General features: G+C 41.0%; 1 protein-coding gene across 8 annotated transcripts in view; it reads left to right on the top strand.

Moving 5' to 3' along the window:
• Positions 1-10,540, top strand: part of Cage1 (cancer antigen 1) — a 40,399-nt gene extending 29,859 nt beyond the window's left edge. For 3 of the 8 annotated variants that reach the window (XM_074082936.1, XM_074082937.1, XM_020172695.2), the window contains exons 12-13: positions 718-786; positions 4,815-4,914. In XM_074082936.1, the coding sequence (XP_073939037.1) occupies positions 718-786; positions 4,815-4,899 (154 nt within the window). In that variant the 3' untranslated portion in view covers positions 4,900-4,914. Of the gene's footprint in view, positions 1-717; positions 787-4,814; positions 4,915-8,504 lie in introns of those variants that run through there. The other 5 variants (XM_074082934.1, XM_074082939.1, XM_074082938.1 and 2 more) reach the window with 5 other exon arrangements.
• The last annotated feature ends 7,381 nt before the right edge of the window (positions 10,541-17,921 follow it).

Raw genomic sequence — 17,921 nt, forward strand, 5'->3', positions numbered from 1 at the left:
TTAAACATATACAACTATTTGATTCAGCCATTCCACCACTGCATATTGACTCAAGTGAAAAGAAAACATGTTTACACAAAGATTTATTATTATTTATTATATAATAGTTCAAAGTTGGAAGCACCCAGTTTTTTGTCACATGGATAAATTGTGGTATAGTGGTAGCAATTAAAAATAAATGAACCCTTTGGTATGTGCAACAATACAGATGAATCTCAAAATAATGAGGTTGGATGTAAGATCCCATTACATAAAATGCTAGATAATGTAATCTAACTTGTAGTGATAGAATGCAGATGAATGGTATCTCTGGTATCTCTCTTGCTAAAAGCCATAAAAAGTAAAGCAAGCTGACCAAATGCTGTGACCATCCTGTGACACTATCACAGGATTTTCCCATGGGAAAGTAGTTCACAGATGGATTTTGTTTTAACATCCAGGCTTACTCAAACAGAGGGATCCGTTCTCACTGTGCAAAAAATAAAGGAATATCTAAATGTCACTCTATATTTTGGTACTATCTACTTGTCTTTACCCCTGGAACCAATTGTATATATATATAATTGTGTATATACATATATATATGTATATACACATACATATAGTATAGATTAATTAGACTTTTGATTTATCTACTCTAATCCTCCAGTGAATCTATAAACTACTCATTTAGAAAAGCCTATTCCAGTCATAAAATTCAATTGTTTCTCCTTCTAGTTTAGAAGAAAGAAATAAACATTTGGAAGATTTAATTAGAACACCCAGAGAGAAAGCCAGGAAACCAAGGTAAACCTTCCTTTCTTTTTAAAAACAGTAATATCTTTAAAATACGTACAGTAAATAGTACTTTTTCTTTTTTGGTAGAACTGGGGTTTGAACTCAGGTCCTCTTGCACTTGCTGGGCAAGCATTCTATTACTTTTTGAGCTATCCCCCACCTCCGCCCACCCCAGTTCTTTTGCTTTTAATTTGTTTTTCAGATAGGATCTCCCACTTTTGCCCCAGCTGTCAACAGACAGATCCTCCTACCTCTACCTCCCAATTAGCTGGGACCACATACACGTGCCACAATGTCTACCTTGTTTTTGAGATTGAGTCTCACTTTTTCCCGGGCTGGCCTCGAACCCATCTCTGCCTTCCAAGTAGCTAGGATTACAGATGTATGCCATTATGCCGAGCCCCTAAATATAGTAGGGTCCTTGGTACCCATGAATATGGGATTCGAAGGAAAACTGCATAGAGGAAAAACTATAATGCTCCCAATACATAAAGCTCAGTACTGCATGGCAGTTGCTTGGTTTATTTTTCCCACTATCCTGCCCAGCTTCCACTAAAGACATGCCCCCTTTCAGTGGATCTCACATTTTCCCTTTTTCACTTTAATATTAGGCACATTAACTTTTACCTTACTTTTGGGGCACCATTTGCTTTTTGGAAGGTTTATTTTCATAAAACTAAGGGCAGGGGAACACTCAGCAGATCACACAACTACTTAAACACAACTGACGATGGGGGACTGTCTGAGTGCTTCTCTGCATCAACTGAGTTATGTAATTTGTATGTGGGAATTCAAGTTTTTTGAACTTTCTTTTGATTTTTTTGTAGTACTGGAATTTGAATGCAGGACCTCACGCTTGCTAGGCAGGTGCTCTACTACTTGAGCTACTCTGCCAACTCTTTATTGTGTTGGATATTTTCAAGATAGGGTCTTGCAAACTATTTGCCTGAGCTGGCTTTGAACTGTGATCCTCCTGCTCTCTGCCTCCTGAGCAGCTAAGATTATAGGTGTGAGCCACTGACACTTGGCTTCTTTTGAATTTTTAAATTATATTTTTGACTGCACTTAGTCAAAATAGCATATAATAAGTCCACGAATAAGGCAGATTATTGTAGTACATTTAAAAAAACCTTTTTTCCTTATCACAATTTAAGATAAACAAGGTAAATTATGTAGAAGTGCTTGCCTAGCATAAAATAGTTGCTTTATGAAAGCTTTTTGTAAGTGTTGCATGGTGGTGCACACCTGCAATCTCAGCCTCTTAGAAGGTTGAAGCGGGGATCTTGAGTTTGAAGTTAGCCTGGGCAATTGAGTGACATCATGTCTCAAAAATGGGAGGGTATGACAGAGGAGCAGGAAGCTGAAAGAGAATGCTAGGTTCTTTGGGGCTGATGATGAGTGTCAAGTGATGACTGGAAGAGAAATGCATCAGCCAGGGTCGGTGGTCCCCCGCAATGGAGAGCTCCAAAAGAGAGAGAATTTGCTTTAGTCCTTTGTCACACTGAGACAGACTTTTGAAGCCACCCAGCTAAGTAAAAACTGTCCTTTTGCCTCTTACAAGTGGAGAAGAAAGTAAGTTCAGGGAGAATGGAAACTGACCTTCTAAGGCAGGCAGGGGTGGCCACCAGCTAGAGGCCTGAGCTCACATAGCAAGAGAAGTCCTTCTTTTGAAAAATTGCATTAAATTCAAATGTATTTGTGTGTGTGTGTGTGTGTGTGTTGCTAGGAATTGAACCTAGCCTCACACATGCTGGGCATGTGCTCTATAAGCAATATTCTCAGCCCTTTAAATTGTTGTGTTTTTTTTTTTTGGCACTACTGGGGTTAGAACTCAGGACTTCACACTTGCTTGGTAGGCACTCTATTGCTTGAGCTACGCCTCTGACCCATAAGCTGTTTTGATAGATGTGTACACTGTATAATGTTTAAAACAGGGTAAAATAATCATTTCTTAATTATGAAAACATTCAAAGTCCTTTCTTGTAACTTTTTGAAATATGTAGTACATTATCATTATCTATAGTTGCCCCACTGTACAACAATAGCACACCAGAACTTCTTAGTCCTGTCCAACTATAACCTAGTACCCATTGATCAACCTTTCCCCATCCCTCCCCAGCCTCAGGTAACCACCATTCTACTCCAAACTTCTACGAGAGCCACTTTTTTATATTCCATATTTGGTTGAGGTTGTGTGGTCCTTTGGTTTAAATTATCTATCATTTGGTGAGAATTTGTGATATGGTAGCCATAAGAGCATATCATATTAGGAAAAAAAGCATATTTAACAGAGCAGAGTGCATAGTTCAGTGGTAGATCACTTGCCTAGTATGCTTATGACTTGGTTTGATCTCCAGCACCATGAAAGAAACAAAATCATAGCTAACCTATCACTTTGCAAGCACTAGTTTAAATTTCTTCTAGGTTTTTTTTTTTGAGGAAATAAATAAAAAGCAGAATTTTAATACAAAAAGAAATAAAGTTATTCACTTACAAACCTTCTATACATTTTGTTTCCCAATAGACATATTTTAAAAGCATGAACAGAGCATGAGGCAACCGTGTAGAGTTGTGAAATGGTAACAGAACTAAGACATTCATTTACAAAGAACAATATCACAGAATGCAAAAGATTCTGGCTAGATTTTTGTTTACTGATGCACATTGAGCTTCACCCTTTTTCTAAGTGCTGACTGACAAGGCAGATATGCAGACTAACATTTGATATTGATGAACATAAAGGGAAAAAATCAATGATATTTTCTGTAACCATTTCCTCATGTCACTTCCTTGCTAGACTGATGCTCACTTTTGATTTCCAGCATAATATGGATCCTCTAAGTTGTGGAGAGAAACTATGAAATTTTTTCTAGTATTGTTTAAAAATAATAACATTTGCATATAAATTTACATGTTCTACCAGTTGAGATATTTGTTTACTTTTACCTAGCCTATTTTCATATTGGTTTGTATAGATTTAGACTGCCTTGAAGGGAGGTGGTGTGGTGTGGGGAAGAAAAGCTCTTAGGGCCCTTTCCAGCTGATAAGGCCTCTTTTCTTTTCTTTCTTTTTTTTTTTTTTGTGGCTTTAAATTGAAAACAGTGGTAGATGGAGAGAAATCCTATGAAACACAGACTTATTTCCTAGAGTGGAACATTGTACAGGATGGACAACCTTCTAATTAAGCTGGTTTTAGAGTGGCAGTTACACTCACAATGCTCTATGGCTTTTTTTGCCATAGAGCAGTATAGGTGATAAATCCATTTGTTAGGAAACTAGGCCCACTGCAGCCTTCAGCTACCACCATCTCTGAAGCCTCACATTGACCCACTGACTTCAGTACACTCAGCAGACAAACAAGCTTTAGATTTCCTCTGCATCATCTCAAAATTACCGTGTTGCTTTGGTTAATTGCCTTTGGTAGTGGAAATGGTGAAGAGTTGGACTATAAAAGAGGATTTTAATAGTCTCAGATGTCTAATTTTTGCCTGTAGTTCAAATTCGATAGATTTTCAATTCACAGTCACAAACTTATCCTAAGTAAAAATCACTGTTAAATGGGATGAGACTATGGCTCAATGTTTATTTCTTTTGTTTTTTGATAGGAGTGGGGTTTGAACTCAGGATGTTGAGCTTGCAAAGCAGGTACTCTGCCACTTGAGCCACACCTCCAGCCCATTTTGCTCTGGTTATTTTGGAGATGGAATCTCATGTACTCTTTACTTGGATTGACCTAGGAAAATCCACCTGATCTCAGCCTCCCAAGTAGCTAGGATCCCAGGCCTGAGCCACCGGTGCCTGGCTGACTCAGTGAGGCTCAATGAGGATAAGCCACACAATACATGTTGAAAACTTTTTTCTTTAGCATCTCATAATTCTAAGGGACACTTTCTTCTTGAAAGTGAGGAGGGAAATTGCTGAATAATGGCATATTTTCAACAATCTTCTTGCCTCGCCTTCCTCAGGGCTTCATCGTGTTCACTGTGTTAATATCCTTCTCCCCATTTTTATGTTGTTTTCTTTCTCTTTTCCTGCAGATCAAGATTAGAAAATCAGTCAAAGTCCATGACTTTGGTAGGTCCTCTTGATGGTGATTTTAAAAAATGTTCTATTTCTATGTGAACTGGCAATAATACAAGATTAAATAGGCATCCCTGAAGTTACATTTCAGTAATGATCAGGTTAGCCTTCCTCCCCATCCTCAGATGTGGTCATCCTCTGCCACCTGTCATAACTTCATCCTGAATTGGAGCCCCTCCCTCTGAAACTTTTCTTGTTTGCATCCCATTAACTTCATTCCTACTGGCACTACTTCTTTTCAAGTCATTCTCATCTAATCCATTACAGTTACATCTTAGATGGTGTTTCTGCTTCCTGTTTTGCTCTCCTCCATTCCTTCCTCCACAGTGTTATCAGGGTGATTTTTCAAAAGCAAAATATGATCATGTCCCTCCCCTAAATAAAGCCCTTCAGTTGTATCCAGTACACATCTAAGGTCCTCTATGAACTACCTCTCACCTTCCTATTCAATCTTATCATTCTCACCATACATACCAGCCTTATCTGACCACCTGCCCTTTTCTAAACATGCTATGCTATTTCTATGCCTTCTTTTATTGCCCATGCAGCTTCCTGTACCTGGTGCATTATTCCACAACTCCTTTTCTCTTGCTTACAAGTTTTCACCTCACACCCTCACAACCCCCTGCCAGCCCAAGTCCATCTCCTCTGTGAAGTCTTTCCTGCCCTGTCTTCCAGATGGAACTGACAGGCTTCCTCCCATGTGACCACATTCTACCCATTGACATAATAGTTCCTATAACATGGCATTATAGTTCCCTGCTTACATGTCCCTTGATTTGACTAGAACTCTTCAATGCAGGATTCATTCATACTCATTTTGGTATCCCCAAGCACTTATGCCATGATAGGCACTACATAGGAGTGAGCATTAGTTAGATTTGGGGTACAGGACCAAAGCTACACTTGTATTCTGAATAAAAGATACTGCTACCACTGTCCCTGCCCTGTCCTAAGCGAAAGGTATGTTTCATGAACACCATAGTCTATTTATGACACAGCTTTGTGAAAGAGGGGAATGATTGACATGTCTTCTATTGAGACCCAGGTTTCCTTTTCCTTCCTTCCTTCCTTCCTTTTTCGTTCTTTTGGTGATACTTGGATTTGAACTCAGACCCTTGCACTTGCTTGGCAGGTACTCTACCACTTGAGCCATGCCTACAACCCTTATTGCTTCAGGTGTTTCTCAAGCAGGGTCTCATATTTATGTCTGGGCCAGTGTAGACCACAGTCCTCTTATTTACACTCCCTGTGTAGTTGAGATGACAAGAATGCACCACTACACCAGCTTTTTATTGGTTGAGATGAGGTCTCATTTTTTTGCCCCAGTTGGCTTTGAACTTCAATTCTGATCTTAACTTCCTGAGTAGCTAAGATTACAGGCGTTAGCCACTGCAACCAACTCCAGCTTTTCTAATAGTTGAATTTCGAACACTATCATTTCTTAATTCTACAATACTGTGCTGGTAAATTTCTTCATGAATTATTCATATTCTTGCTTCTATTCGTTTTCTGCATTCTCTGCCATTGGCAACCAAACCAAGGAAAATGAAACTCAGCCAACCTTGTTTCTCCTTGTTAGTGGGAGAAAGGCTGAGACAAAGACAAAAGTGTTAATCTAGGCCAAGTGCCAGTGGCTTACACCTATAATCTTAGCTACTTTGGAGGCTGAGATTGGGAGGATCATGGTTCTAGGCCATCCTGGGCAAATGATTTGTGGAAATCCCCCTCTCCAAAATAACCAGAGCAAAATGGAGTGGAGGTGTGGCTCAATGGTAGAGCACCTGCTTTGTAAATTATAAAGTCCTGAGTTCAAACCCCAATGCCATTTAAAAAAAAAATATATATATATGTATACATATATATATACATATATATATATATATATGTATGTATATGTATACATATACACACAAAGATATAAATACACCCTGGGTGTTGTATTGTCTGTAGAGTTCATCTATGGGCTTTCTTTTCCTCTCTTTTTCCCTTTCTTTTTTGTTTTAAGACAGGGTCTTATGCGGCCCATGTTGGCCTGGAATTCACAATCCTCCTGCCTCAACTTCCTTAGTACTTAGTTCTGGAATTATAGTCATGAATTTCACATCAACTTTTTGTTTCCTCTATAAGATATCTTCTCTCCAGACAGACAGATACTTCCTACCAATAACTCTGAAATCCTTTGAACTTAAAATCCAAGTGAAAAGAGAACTAGTCCCTTAAGACCTAACCCAGTTTCTACTTTAAAATTGTTTGGAGGAATTGAAACAAAGGAGCCAGAGACAGCTGATTTTGTGAGCTGTACCAAGAAAATAAACAGACATACTATCTTTTTTTTTTAATAAATCTCATAACCAGACTTTATTTTTAAAAAATATTAATATATTGCTATATTTAAATTCTATAGTCTACCTTTAAAATTTTAAATTCAATAAAAAATTTTGGCATGGTGGCTCACCTGTAATCCAAGTTACTTGGGAGGCAGAGATCAGGAGATTGGAGGTTTGTGACCAGACTAAGCAAAAAGTTAGCAAGACCCTATCTCAACCAATAAGCCAGTCTGGTGGTGTGCAGGAGGCTATATCTGGGAGGACAGTGATCTGAGGCTGGCCCCAAGCAAAAATGTGAGACCCTACCTGAAAAGTAAAGCAAAAAGGGCTGGTGGATTGGCTCAAGTGGTAGAGTGCCTGCCTAGCAAGCATGAGGCCTTGAGTTCAAACTCCCAGTACTGTCTAAATAAATAAATAAATCCCAGAAGCAGAGTGAAGGTATAACTAGTGATCAAAATGTACCTTGAGTGGAAAGGAAGAAATTATTTTATTTCACTGATGTTAATGAGGTACAGGAGAGAAACACATGTAGAGTATATAACTGGTTCTGAAGGAAGTGCTAAATAAATAAAAGCTATTACTGTTGTTGCTCATGTTGAGGGATTCTATAAGACATGTTATGAATTTGGAAACAGAAAAATTTTTAATTTCTCTAATTCAAAAACTTGGAACACATGGTCAGGAGAACAGTTCACCAGGGCCTCACATCATGCCCCCCCACACACACACGCACACCCAGTTGCTACCATAAGTCATAAGGTCCAGCATGTGGGTGGAATGGGCCCACAGGGCCTGGAAGGGTTCTGAACAGGTGAGGTGGAAGACAGAGAGGAGTCTCAGGCAGTGCTGGGTCAGCTGAGATTGGCATGCTCAGAAATTCAACTAACTCATTTTAAAGACAAAAGTAGAAACGTGTGTCTTAATGATAAAACATAAATGATTAAATTTGAAAGTTTAAAAACCCATAAAAAAGCAGGAACATAATTTATGACACGTTAAACCATGAGAAATTCAGTGGGAGTTGCAGCTATAGCAGTGTTTCCTTTCAGAAAAGTAAACATTGAAAGCTTTGAAGGGATTCAAATTATAAAAAGAAACATTTGTTACTATTGGTTTCATGGGGCCCTCTAGGAAACCTAAAATACTGAGGAGAAAAGTAACTGTTAAGAAAAGATAGCTAAGGCTGGAATCCACTCACAAATGGGATGAAGCAGGTGGAAAGGAAGCATTAACACAGGTTGTCTACAAATAGGGCTCTGTGCATAAATGCTGATTTAACATGTGTATTATAAGACATTTATGTTCTTTTATCTACAGGTTATCTCAAAATGAATGTGCCTCCCTTAGCACATGGCTCAAGGAGCAGAGTCTAAACCAGTTCTTTCAATAAACATTTAATGACATTTAATGAACTATACAACAGGTTCTGTTTTAGATGTCAAGTATACAATGAAAAATGAAGTGAAAAGCACAAGAAATGCCTGCTGTACTGAGATGATAGATAAGTGAATTCTTCTAGAACCACATATAGTGTAACTGTCCTAGATGCTGTAGAATCAGATGGGCAATGGTGCTGGGTCATGTAAGAAAACTTCAGGGAAGATTTCACAGAAATACCACCTGAACCACATCTTCAGCATTGACTACTTATTTCCAAGATAGAAGAGGAAAACCAGAGCACACTCAATTCATGGAGGCCTGAGATACCCCATTACTTTCTGCAGACCACAAGTAGCATCTACAACCCAAGTTCTTCAAAGGGCAATAGATAAGAAGCATTAGATGCCAAGCTGAGAAGTTGAAACTGGATCCCAATGAACGGCTCTGAGGGATAAGCAGGGGAGTGAGGTGGTTGAGTGGGCATTTTTAAAAGATCAGCCACTAGTGTGTGGGGTAGGCTGATGGAGGGTAACCGTACAATCACGAGTACTAGTGAAGCTCCAGGCAAGAAGACAGAGGCCAGGAACTAAAACAGTAGGGTGGACATAAAGAGGGAGAAGCTGTGTGTGGTGGTGTGTACCTGTTATCCCAGTGACAGTGGGAAGCATAAAACAGGAGGATCGATAGTCCAGGCTGGACTGGGCAAAAAGCAAGACCCTATCTCCAAAATAACCAGAGCAAAAAGGACTGAAGGTTTGGCTCAAGCAGTGGAGCACCTGACTAGCAAGTATGAAGCCCTGAGTTCAAACAACTATACCGCAAAAAAGAAAAAAAGTGAGAGAGATGTGGTTGCGTGACTTCAGAGGTCAGATGAAAAGGACATGGTATTTGGTTAGTGCAGAGAAGGGTCCAGGAAGCTTAGCAGAGTCCTTGATGAATAGTCTTCACCTTAACAGAGGTAAAGATGATAGGGACAGTTGCTTTGTGGGAGAGGTGTGACTGGGACAACATCCATGTAGAGTAATAAGCAGTCTTATATATACAGAGAAGGCTGCAGTGGTTGGAAAGGGACTGAAGAAAAAGGAGAGAGCAGGGATAATTGATGAAACAAGGTCTCAAAGGAGAAAAGAAGGACTCAGTTTTACAGTACAGCCTAGGGATAGGTACACAACCTCCTCTGAGGCTGGAAGATTGGAAATCAGGACAGGTACTTTCCAGGCACTTGTGAGCTGTGATGGGGTAAATCAGGGGAGCCATGGCTCAAAGCTTCTCTCTCTTGTAGTAAGAGGCTCAGAGGAAAGCCACTGTTCCTGCATTCACAGAGGAAAGCTTTGGCTCTACTGCAGATTACAACAGGACATAGTTTCTCTTCCAGAGATTCCTGCGTACTTATTGGTTTCCCTCTCCTTCTGCCTAATCCCCTTATTTCTGACCCAGTGCACCTCCTCCAGGACTTGCGCTATCATTTTTACCCTCACACACTTTAACTTTATAACTCTTTATTGAATTCTTACCCTAGCCTTTAATAAATCCCTACTGCAAGCCTCTTCTCTTCGAGAACTATAATTATTCCTCTCTCTCTCTGTCTCGCTCTCTTTTTGGTGGTTCTGGGGTTTGAACTCAAAGTCTCACACTTGCTAGGCAAGCGCTCTAGCAGTTAGGCCACTCCGCCGGCCCTTTTCTGTGTTGAGTATTTTCGAGATAAGGTCTCACGAACTATTTGCTCAAGCTGGCTTTGAACCATGATCCTCCTGATCTCTGCCTCCTAAGTAGCTAGAATTATAGGCATGAGCCATTGGCACCCGGCTGGTCCCTCTCTTTTTACTCTGCTTTAATTCTTCTGAAAGACTGTCATTTCCAGCTTACAAAGTACTTTGACATAGTGTCCTTTTTTGCTGGTGATTGTGGTGCTGGGATTTGAACTTAGGGCCTTGTGTTTACTAGGCAGGCACTCTACCATTTGAGCCACACCCCAAGCCTAACATATTCTTTGATTAAAATCAGAGTGCTTCTGATCAGTATTTTTCCATATTATGTCAGTCTTCATAGTCTCCTTTTTAAAGACTATATAATATTTAACAGAATATGAAATGCTGAATTCTGTTTTACCAACAGGTTTTCAAGACCTTACTCCACAATACAGCATTTATTGCCTACCATGTTCTGACTACAAATGACTTAATGTGCCTTTGCCCATTTTAGTTCCTTTTGCTGGAATGCCCTTCCCTGCCTACTAAATGTTCTTCCTTCTCCATGTCTGCCATCTAGTTCCACATATTTAAAACATGTTTTGCCGGGTACCTGTGGCTCACGCCTATAATCCTACCTACTCAGGAGGCAGAGCTCAGGAGAATTGCTGTTCAATCCAGTCCAGGCAAATAGTTCATAAGACCCTATCTCAAAAAAACCCATTAGAAAAAAAAAAAAAAGGCTGGTCAAGTGGCTCAAGGTATAGGCCCTGGGTTCAAGCCCCAGTACTGCAAAACAAACAAACAAAAAATTTGTTTCCTTCAAGGTTTAGTTTAATATTATCTGAAAGTGAACGTCCCTGTTTTTCCCAGTGATGCTGGAGGTCAAACCCAGAGTCTAGTGCATGCCTGACAAGTGCTCTACCACTGAGCTCTACCCCAGCCCAATCTCTTCTCTGTTTTATCTGTGACTTTCTAATGGCACTTAGCATTTTCTCCTCTATGTGCTGAAAGATAGGATGGAATAGCAAAGAGCACTCAGCATGGAATCATGTTTTAGGTTCAAGTCCTGTGATCTTCTGCTAGAGAGCTTGAGGCGTTGTGGTTAGTAGTTGGTCAAGTTTTAGTATTCCACTGTCATCTGCCATGACCTACCTGATTTGTATAAAGACCTGCTGGCAAATTCAGTTGGGAGTTAATGGAGACCACTGTCCCTTTCAAAGTGGCACACACCTCTGCTGTACCTCCAGGATATGATTGTGTTTTCCTTTCCTTCCCTTCCCTTCCCCTTTCCCCTCCCCTCCTTCCCTCCCCTCCCCCTCCCCCTCCTTCTTTCCCTCCCCCTCCTTGCCTTCCCTTCCCTTCCCTCCCCTCCTTTCCCCTCCCTCCTTCCCTTTCTTTTTTGGTACTAGGGATGGAACCCAGAGCCTTGCATATGCTAAGCATGTGCTCTACCACTGAACTACACCCCTGGCCTCTCAGTTGTGTTTTTAATTTACTCTCTGGGCTGGCCAGGAAGTGGTAGCAACAGTTTCAGAAGCACACTCTTATTACCACTTACCTCATATGTCAGGGAACTGATATGACAGCTCTTTTCAACTACCAAGTAAGTGCATGTAACCCACCAGTTCTTTCTGAGATGTGTGAGTCTGGTGATCTGAAGGGTTCATTATATTAGCTGGATCTGGGCTGGGACTCCATTTAGTACCTGGCTTGCCTATATTCTCCCATTCCAAAAGGGCCATGTTTGTACTTCAGGTCCTCAATATAATGTTGAATCAGATCTGTATTCAACAATTCTCAAGATGTTTGGGGATTCTTCTTCCTTCAAAGCATGATCTCTATGTATAAATGATCACAGGTCCCTTTGAGGAAGGATGGGGTGGTAACTACTAAACAGCAGTTGTTGTAGTGGTTTAGGGCTTTGTATCATAGGAACCTGGCTTCTGGGTCATTTGCTGGGTTCTGGGATTAAGAACTGGTGCAGGTCCAGCTGAATAAGGGATCTGGATCTGTCTTAGTCTTTTCCTGACACGGGCTGATTTGCAAAGAACAGAAATTTACTTCTCACAGTTCTGGAGCTGGAATTCTAAGATGTAGGTACTGGCAGGTTTGGTGTCTGGTGAAGGCCCAATCACAGCTTATTGCTGTGTCCTCTGCAGAGGATGAATGCTGTGTCCTCACTTGGAAGGAAGAACAGAAGGGAAAATGGCCTAGCTAGTTCCCTCTAGCCCCTTATAAGGTCACCAAATCACATTCACAAGGGTTTTGCCTTTGCAACTTAATTATCTCCTAAAGGTCCAATCACTTAATGCTACTGTACTGGAATTTAAGTTCTAATGTGAATTTTAGGAGACATTTAGATTACAGTATATACATTTCCCCCCACCCCCCAAGACCTTGTACTCAAGGTCTTGCACTTGCTAGGTAGGCACTCTACCACCTGAGCCATGCCGCCAAGCCTTTTTTTTGCTTTTTAGCTTATTTTTCAGTGGGGTCTCATTTTTTGTCTGGGAGTGCTGACCTTGGACTATGATCCTCTTCCCTATGCCTCTGCCTAGCTGGGATGACAGGAGCATGCCAGCATGCATGGCTTCTTGGTTGAAATGGGGTCTTGCTAGCTTCCCCCCCACCAGGTTTTCCTCAAACTGTGATTCTTCTGATCTCTGCCTCCTGAGTAGCTAGGATTATAGGCATGAGCCACCACATCCAGCTTTTATTAAGATGAGTTCCCATCACCTCCTGGCTTAAGCACTACTCTTATGGGTGCCCATCCTGGAGACATGTCTTGGCTCTAGGAAGGTGCTTTATTAACAATTACCATACAGCTTTCTTCAGTTCTGACCCTGAAGCCCATTCTGATCCATTGTGATCATTCCCTTTGGTGAAGGGAGTATCCTGCAGGCCCTCACACAGAGCAGAAGCAGGTAGGTTTTCCAGCTTTAAATCATGTGTCAATTCTAGCGGGCCTGTATTTAGTAACCAGTCAGAGAAGAGGCCACAGAGGTAGAAGGAAAGCCAACTGAGTATGGTTGTCACTGAGCCTACAGAAACATGTGGTGTTGGAGAGGGAGGGTCATTAGATTTAGCAAGTTTTAGTGGAATGTTAAAAGCCCAGCTGGAATAGGCTGAGAAGAAAATTGCAAGATGAGAGTGAAGTTTCACTGTGTCAGACAGCTGAGAAATGAGATCAGATTGAGAGGCCAAGAGAGAGTTGTCATTTTTTATGACAGGTGATTAATTAGAGTATATTTGTATATTGATGGGAGCAATGAATTAGAGAAGTAGAGGGGTTTTTTTGTTTTTTACTTTTTTTCTTTTTGGTGGGCCTGGGGTTTGAACTCAGGACTTCACACTTGCAAAGCAGGGCTTACCACTTGAGCCACTCCTCCAGTCCAAGAGGTAGAAATTTGTATGAAGTAGAAAAGAGAGGGCTGTTTTCAAAACCACATGTCTTTGAGCTGGTGATGAGGTCCAAACCACAAATGGTGGCTGGCCTTTGACAGCATATAAACATTGTTTTATTATAGCAGGCAGAAAGGCAGAGCCTGAGGATACAGAGGTAGGTAAGTGGTAGCTTTTGTGATGATTGATCAGGTGGTTGCATGTGCCCTGTTCTTTTCAATGAAGTATGAGCTGGGGAAGGAATGGAGGCTGTCCTTCTAAACAAGGAGTTGCCCTGGAGATCCAGCCCTCCTTTTAACATCTTCCTTGTTTTCTCTTTTTTTCCCCATAGTGCAAACCCTAACCCTTTTCATAAGGATCATAAGAGAATATTTTCCCCTCAGAGAGATAGTACAAGAAAACTTAATTCTTTTTTAGCCCTTGCTAGGTGATATAACACTTCTTTGCTTATACTTAAAAAACACAATTTTGCATGATTTTTTTTTTCATTTCCTATTACGTCTGCAGTCAAAATTAGGTTGCAAATTTATGAAGGAAAGATGTGACTGTAGGGCTGGTGAAGTGGCTGAAGTGGTAGAGGGCCTGCCTAGCAAGCATGAGACCCTGAGTTCAAACCCCCGTGCAAGCCAAAAAACAAAAACAAGTGCTTAGACACATTCTCTGTCCAGAGACCATTAAAAAAAAAGATGTGACTGTAAGAATACCATACCTTCATTGACTCAACAAATACTTACTAGCCAGGCATGGTGGGGTATGCCTGTAATTCCAGCACTCGGGAGACTGAGGCAAGAGGATCCCGAGTTCCAGGCCATCTTGGGCTACTAGTGAGAACCTGTCTCAAAACAAAGAACAGAACCCACAAGTACTTCGCACTGATGTCAGGCACCGTTTTATAACATTGAGTCAGAGGCATAAAGCCTCTGGCTGCAAGGTGTTCACAGCCAGGAGACTCGATGAGCTATGCGCTTTGTGGGATATAACAAGTGCTATGAAAAAAGAGGAGCAAAGAAGGGAATCTGAGCATGAGACAAACCCAGTGCTTGGTAAACACTGTTGGTAATGATGCTGAATCAATCTTAGTAATCAAAGAGAAATGATCCTCTGTTCTTACAAATTCTAAAGGAATAAAATCATCAAAGTGGAGAATCAACTGCATATTTGCCTGAGTAGTAAGACTGAGAGTCTCCAGGATGTGGAACATTCCTGGAAAACAGACACCTTCAAAGAGCTAGATGCAGAGATGAGAGAGAGAGGACGTGGGTAAACATTGGGAGGACTAAAATAAACCAGTAGATGGAATTCTTAATTCCATAAGTTAAGGATCAAAACAAATTAGGAGAGTTTCTGGGTGGGCACTGAGAGATGCTGCTAATATGGAGAGAATGTGGATTACAATAACTTTTGCGTTCTCAGTATTACATCCTTGAAACATAGGCTTCTGCTTCTTATAATGATACAGTCATGCAGGTTCTTTTGTCTTCTGTTTGTATGCTTTTATTTGAGTTCACCACATCTGTAACATCCAGAGTGGGCACATTTTACTGTTCCCTGCAGCACCTTTCATAGCAGGTATCTAAATGTCAAATCCCAAATAAAATCCACCTCTGCTGCTACTAGGGTAACCCGCAGAAGTGGAGGGCTTCCATGAGAGGGTTTCCTCTCACTTTGCTGCTGCATCCATGCACAGCTACCAAAGCTGCCACTTTGTACCAGAGCCACCACAAATGGCTGACCTCACTTTGATGTGGCTCAGAACCTTGCTAAGTTCTCCCTGAAGTTCCAAAACTCCTTCCCCCACTTTGAGGCACTTTCTGTTTCATGAGTTTCAATTCAGATCTGCTCTACACTTCTGATATCCAAAATGGTTTGTTGTTTTGACAAATATCTCTTTCTGTTTCATGTGCTCTCTGCTAGCAGCAGAGAAAAACTGATGGGGACTCTAATGGAAGGTGAAGTTGCAACCATTATGTTGTACTCAGTCACCTCTGTGTTGCACCACTACACCAAGCATGTCTCACTGACTCTGCTCCCTTCAGAAGACTGATTTCTCATCCCTATGTCACAGAGATTCTAGGTCTCTCTCACTCGTTCTCAAGATATGTTTAAAAAGCCTGAACTCGTAAAGGTAATTCAGTTTAGACTTAGTCTTGGACACTGATCTCATCAAACAATTCCTACTTGATTTTATTTGGTACTTGCCTGTCTAACAGGCCTCAAAAGAAAGATGATCCAAGCAGACACACAGCAAATGTTAAGGGTTAAGGGATTATGTATGGAGGCCCTGAGCCCTGTAGGTCTTTGCTCTGAGTTCTTCTCCCACCAGGCAGGCAGAGTTGCAAGAAATGTCCTACCAGATGGTGGGATCTTATGGCATGGAAACAGTAAGAAATGAGTTCAAGGCACATATTACAAGTAAGATAGGCAAGGCTGCTTTATTGGAACTTTGGCTTATGTGGGTGGACTCAAGGCAAAGGGAGATAACACTAACCAGGGGTAACCAGACTGCTCACTCAAACAAAAGGAGCAGCAGGCTTTATTGACTTTGTTGAGGAATAGACCAAAGTTTGGTAATTGTCCATTAGTCATGGGCACTGTTTCAAAAGATGATGTTCTTGTGTGCAAACATCTTGACCTTACACTTGGGTGGGCTACCATGTGGTCAACTCCACTTAGGAACTGCAGAGTTAAGCTACCATCAGCATTTTGCATAAATGTCCTGGCTTGTCATAGTGCTAAAGGACTTTTCTGTGCTTGAGTTGCCAAGAAAGTGCAAGGGCAGAAAACAAGAAACACACATCCATTCTAATGGCAATAAGCCAAGTTAACCCTATATTATGCTCCTGAACAAAACATTTTTCAAATGACCCATGTTTTGAGCCAGCAAAATGTACAGATATGATAGGAAAACAGAGATGCCAAGGTTTTTTTTTTTTAATCCAATTTTAGTTGTCCATTAGACATCTGTAGGTTCTAGTGAAGAGTCAATGTTTTTAGCAAACTGCCTTCAAATTTCTAGGAAGTAACTTAGGCATTGTTACCATCATTCACACATTAGAAGTGTTATTTTAAAGCATACCATGATTCTGCTCTGACAGGCTGCCTGACATCTCAGTTGTTTCTGGTAGCTTACTGAGGACATCTCATGGGATGAAATTTTTCTCAGTTAATAATTCCCACCTTGTCTTTGTTTATGCATCCATTAAACACATACCTTTCCTGTTTTTCAGCTTCCTTTAGTGGTACAGAGCTCCTAGTCTGTAAACATTTTAGCCTTGTGGTCTAATCTGGTGTTTTATGACAAAGATATTCAGAGAGTGTAAGGAAGAAAGCAGAAGAAAATACATGTTTTCAACAGGTAATGTTGGGGGCTGGTGTCAAGAGTTATTGCCTTCACAGGCGGAAGAATTGGCTCGTGAGGTAGTAAATTGACTCATGGGATGACAAGGTCAGCACACAAAGTAGGATTTATTAGAGAAAAAGGAAAAGCTGCCCCTAGAGATGGACAGGGAACCCAGAAAAATCTGTAGCTCTCTTCATTTACAAGTTTTTTTTTTTTTAAATCTGGTCCTTTTTGTTGGGGAGGGGAGTTGGGTGGACATATCTCTGTGAGTACACACTCTGTTGGGGAGGAGAGTCAGGAGTCAGGGGTGGAGTGGTCTTTTAATGTATCTCTGCAGGAGCATGTACACAGTCCTGCAAAAGCCTCCAGTTTATTGGCCTTGTGGCATTTTGAGGCATCCCCAGGGGGCCATGCCTTGTGAAATTGCATGTCTCTTTACAGGATGTAGGGCTCATAGTGCTCTCATGGGGGATGGAGGCACCGGCTCATTTTGTCTTCTGATCCCCCAGACCCAACAGTTAACAAGTTAAGGGCCCAGAGTTTATTTGCCTTTTGTCCCCTTGTGTTTCAGTTTGGCCCAGTGTTTCAGTTTGGCCCAATGAAACAGAGTTGATTCATCCCAGCACTATCAGGTTGTGAATTTAGCAAACAGAAGTAGACAGTGGCAGCAGCAGTCACAAGCTACTTTTACAGGGACCCAAGGACAATGAGGACTTAAGAAAATGCAGGAGTAGAACAGCAGGTGCCCTAGGTCAGTGGAATTCCAAATTTGGATCCAGGGTGTTCAAATCTTGAATCTATTTGCTAGCTTTTTGAAGCGTTGGGCAAATTACTAACCTCTTTGTATCTGTTTTCTCCTCAGTAGGTAATCTCAACTCTGGAGAATGTTTAGAAGATTAAATGAGTTCATGTATGAAAGCA

This window comes from Castor canadensis, chromosome 8 (assembly GCF_047511655.1).
Source record: "Castor canadensis chromosome 8, mCasCan1.hap1v2, whole genome shotgun sequence".
Classification (NCBI taxonomy): Eukaryota; Metazoa; Chordata; class Mammalia; order Rodentia; family Castoridae; genus Castor; species Castor canadensis.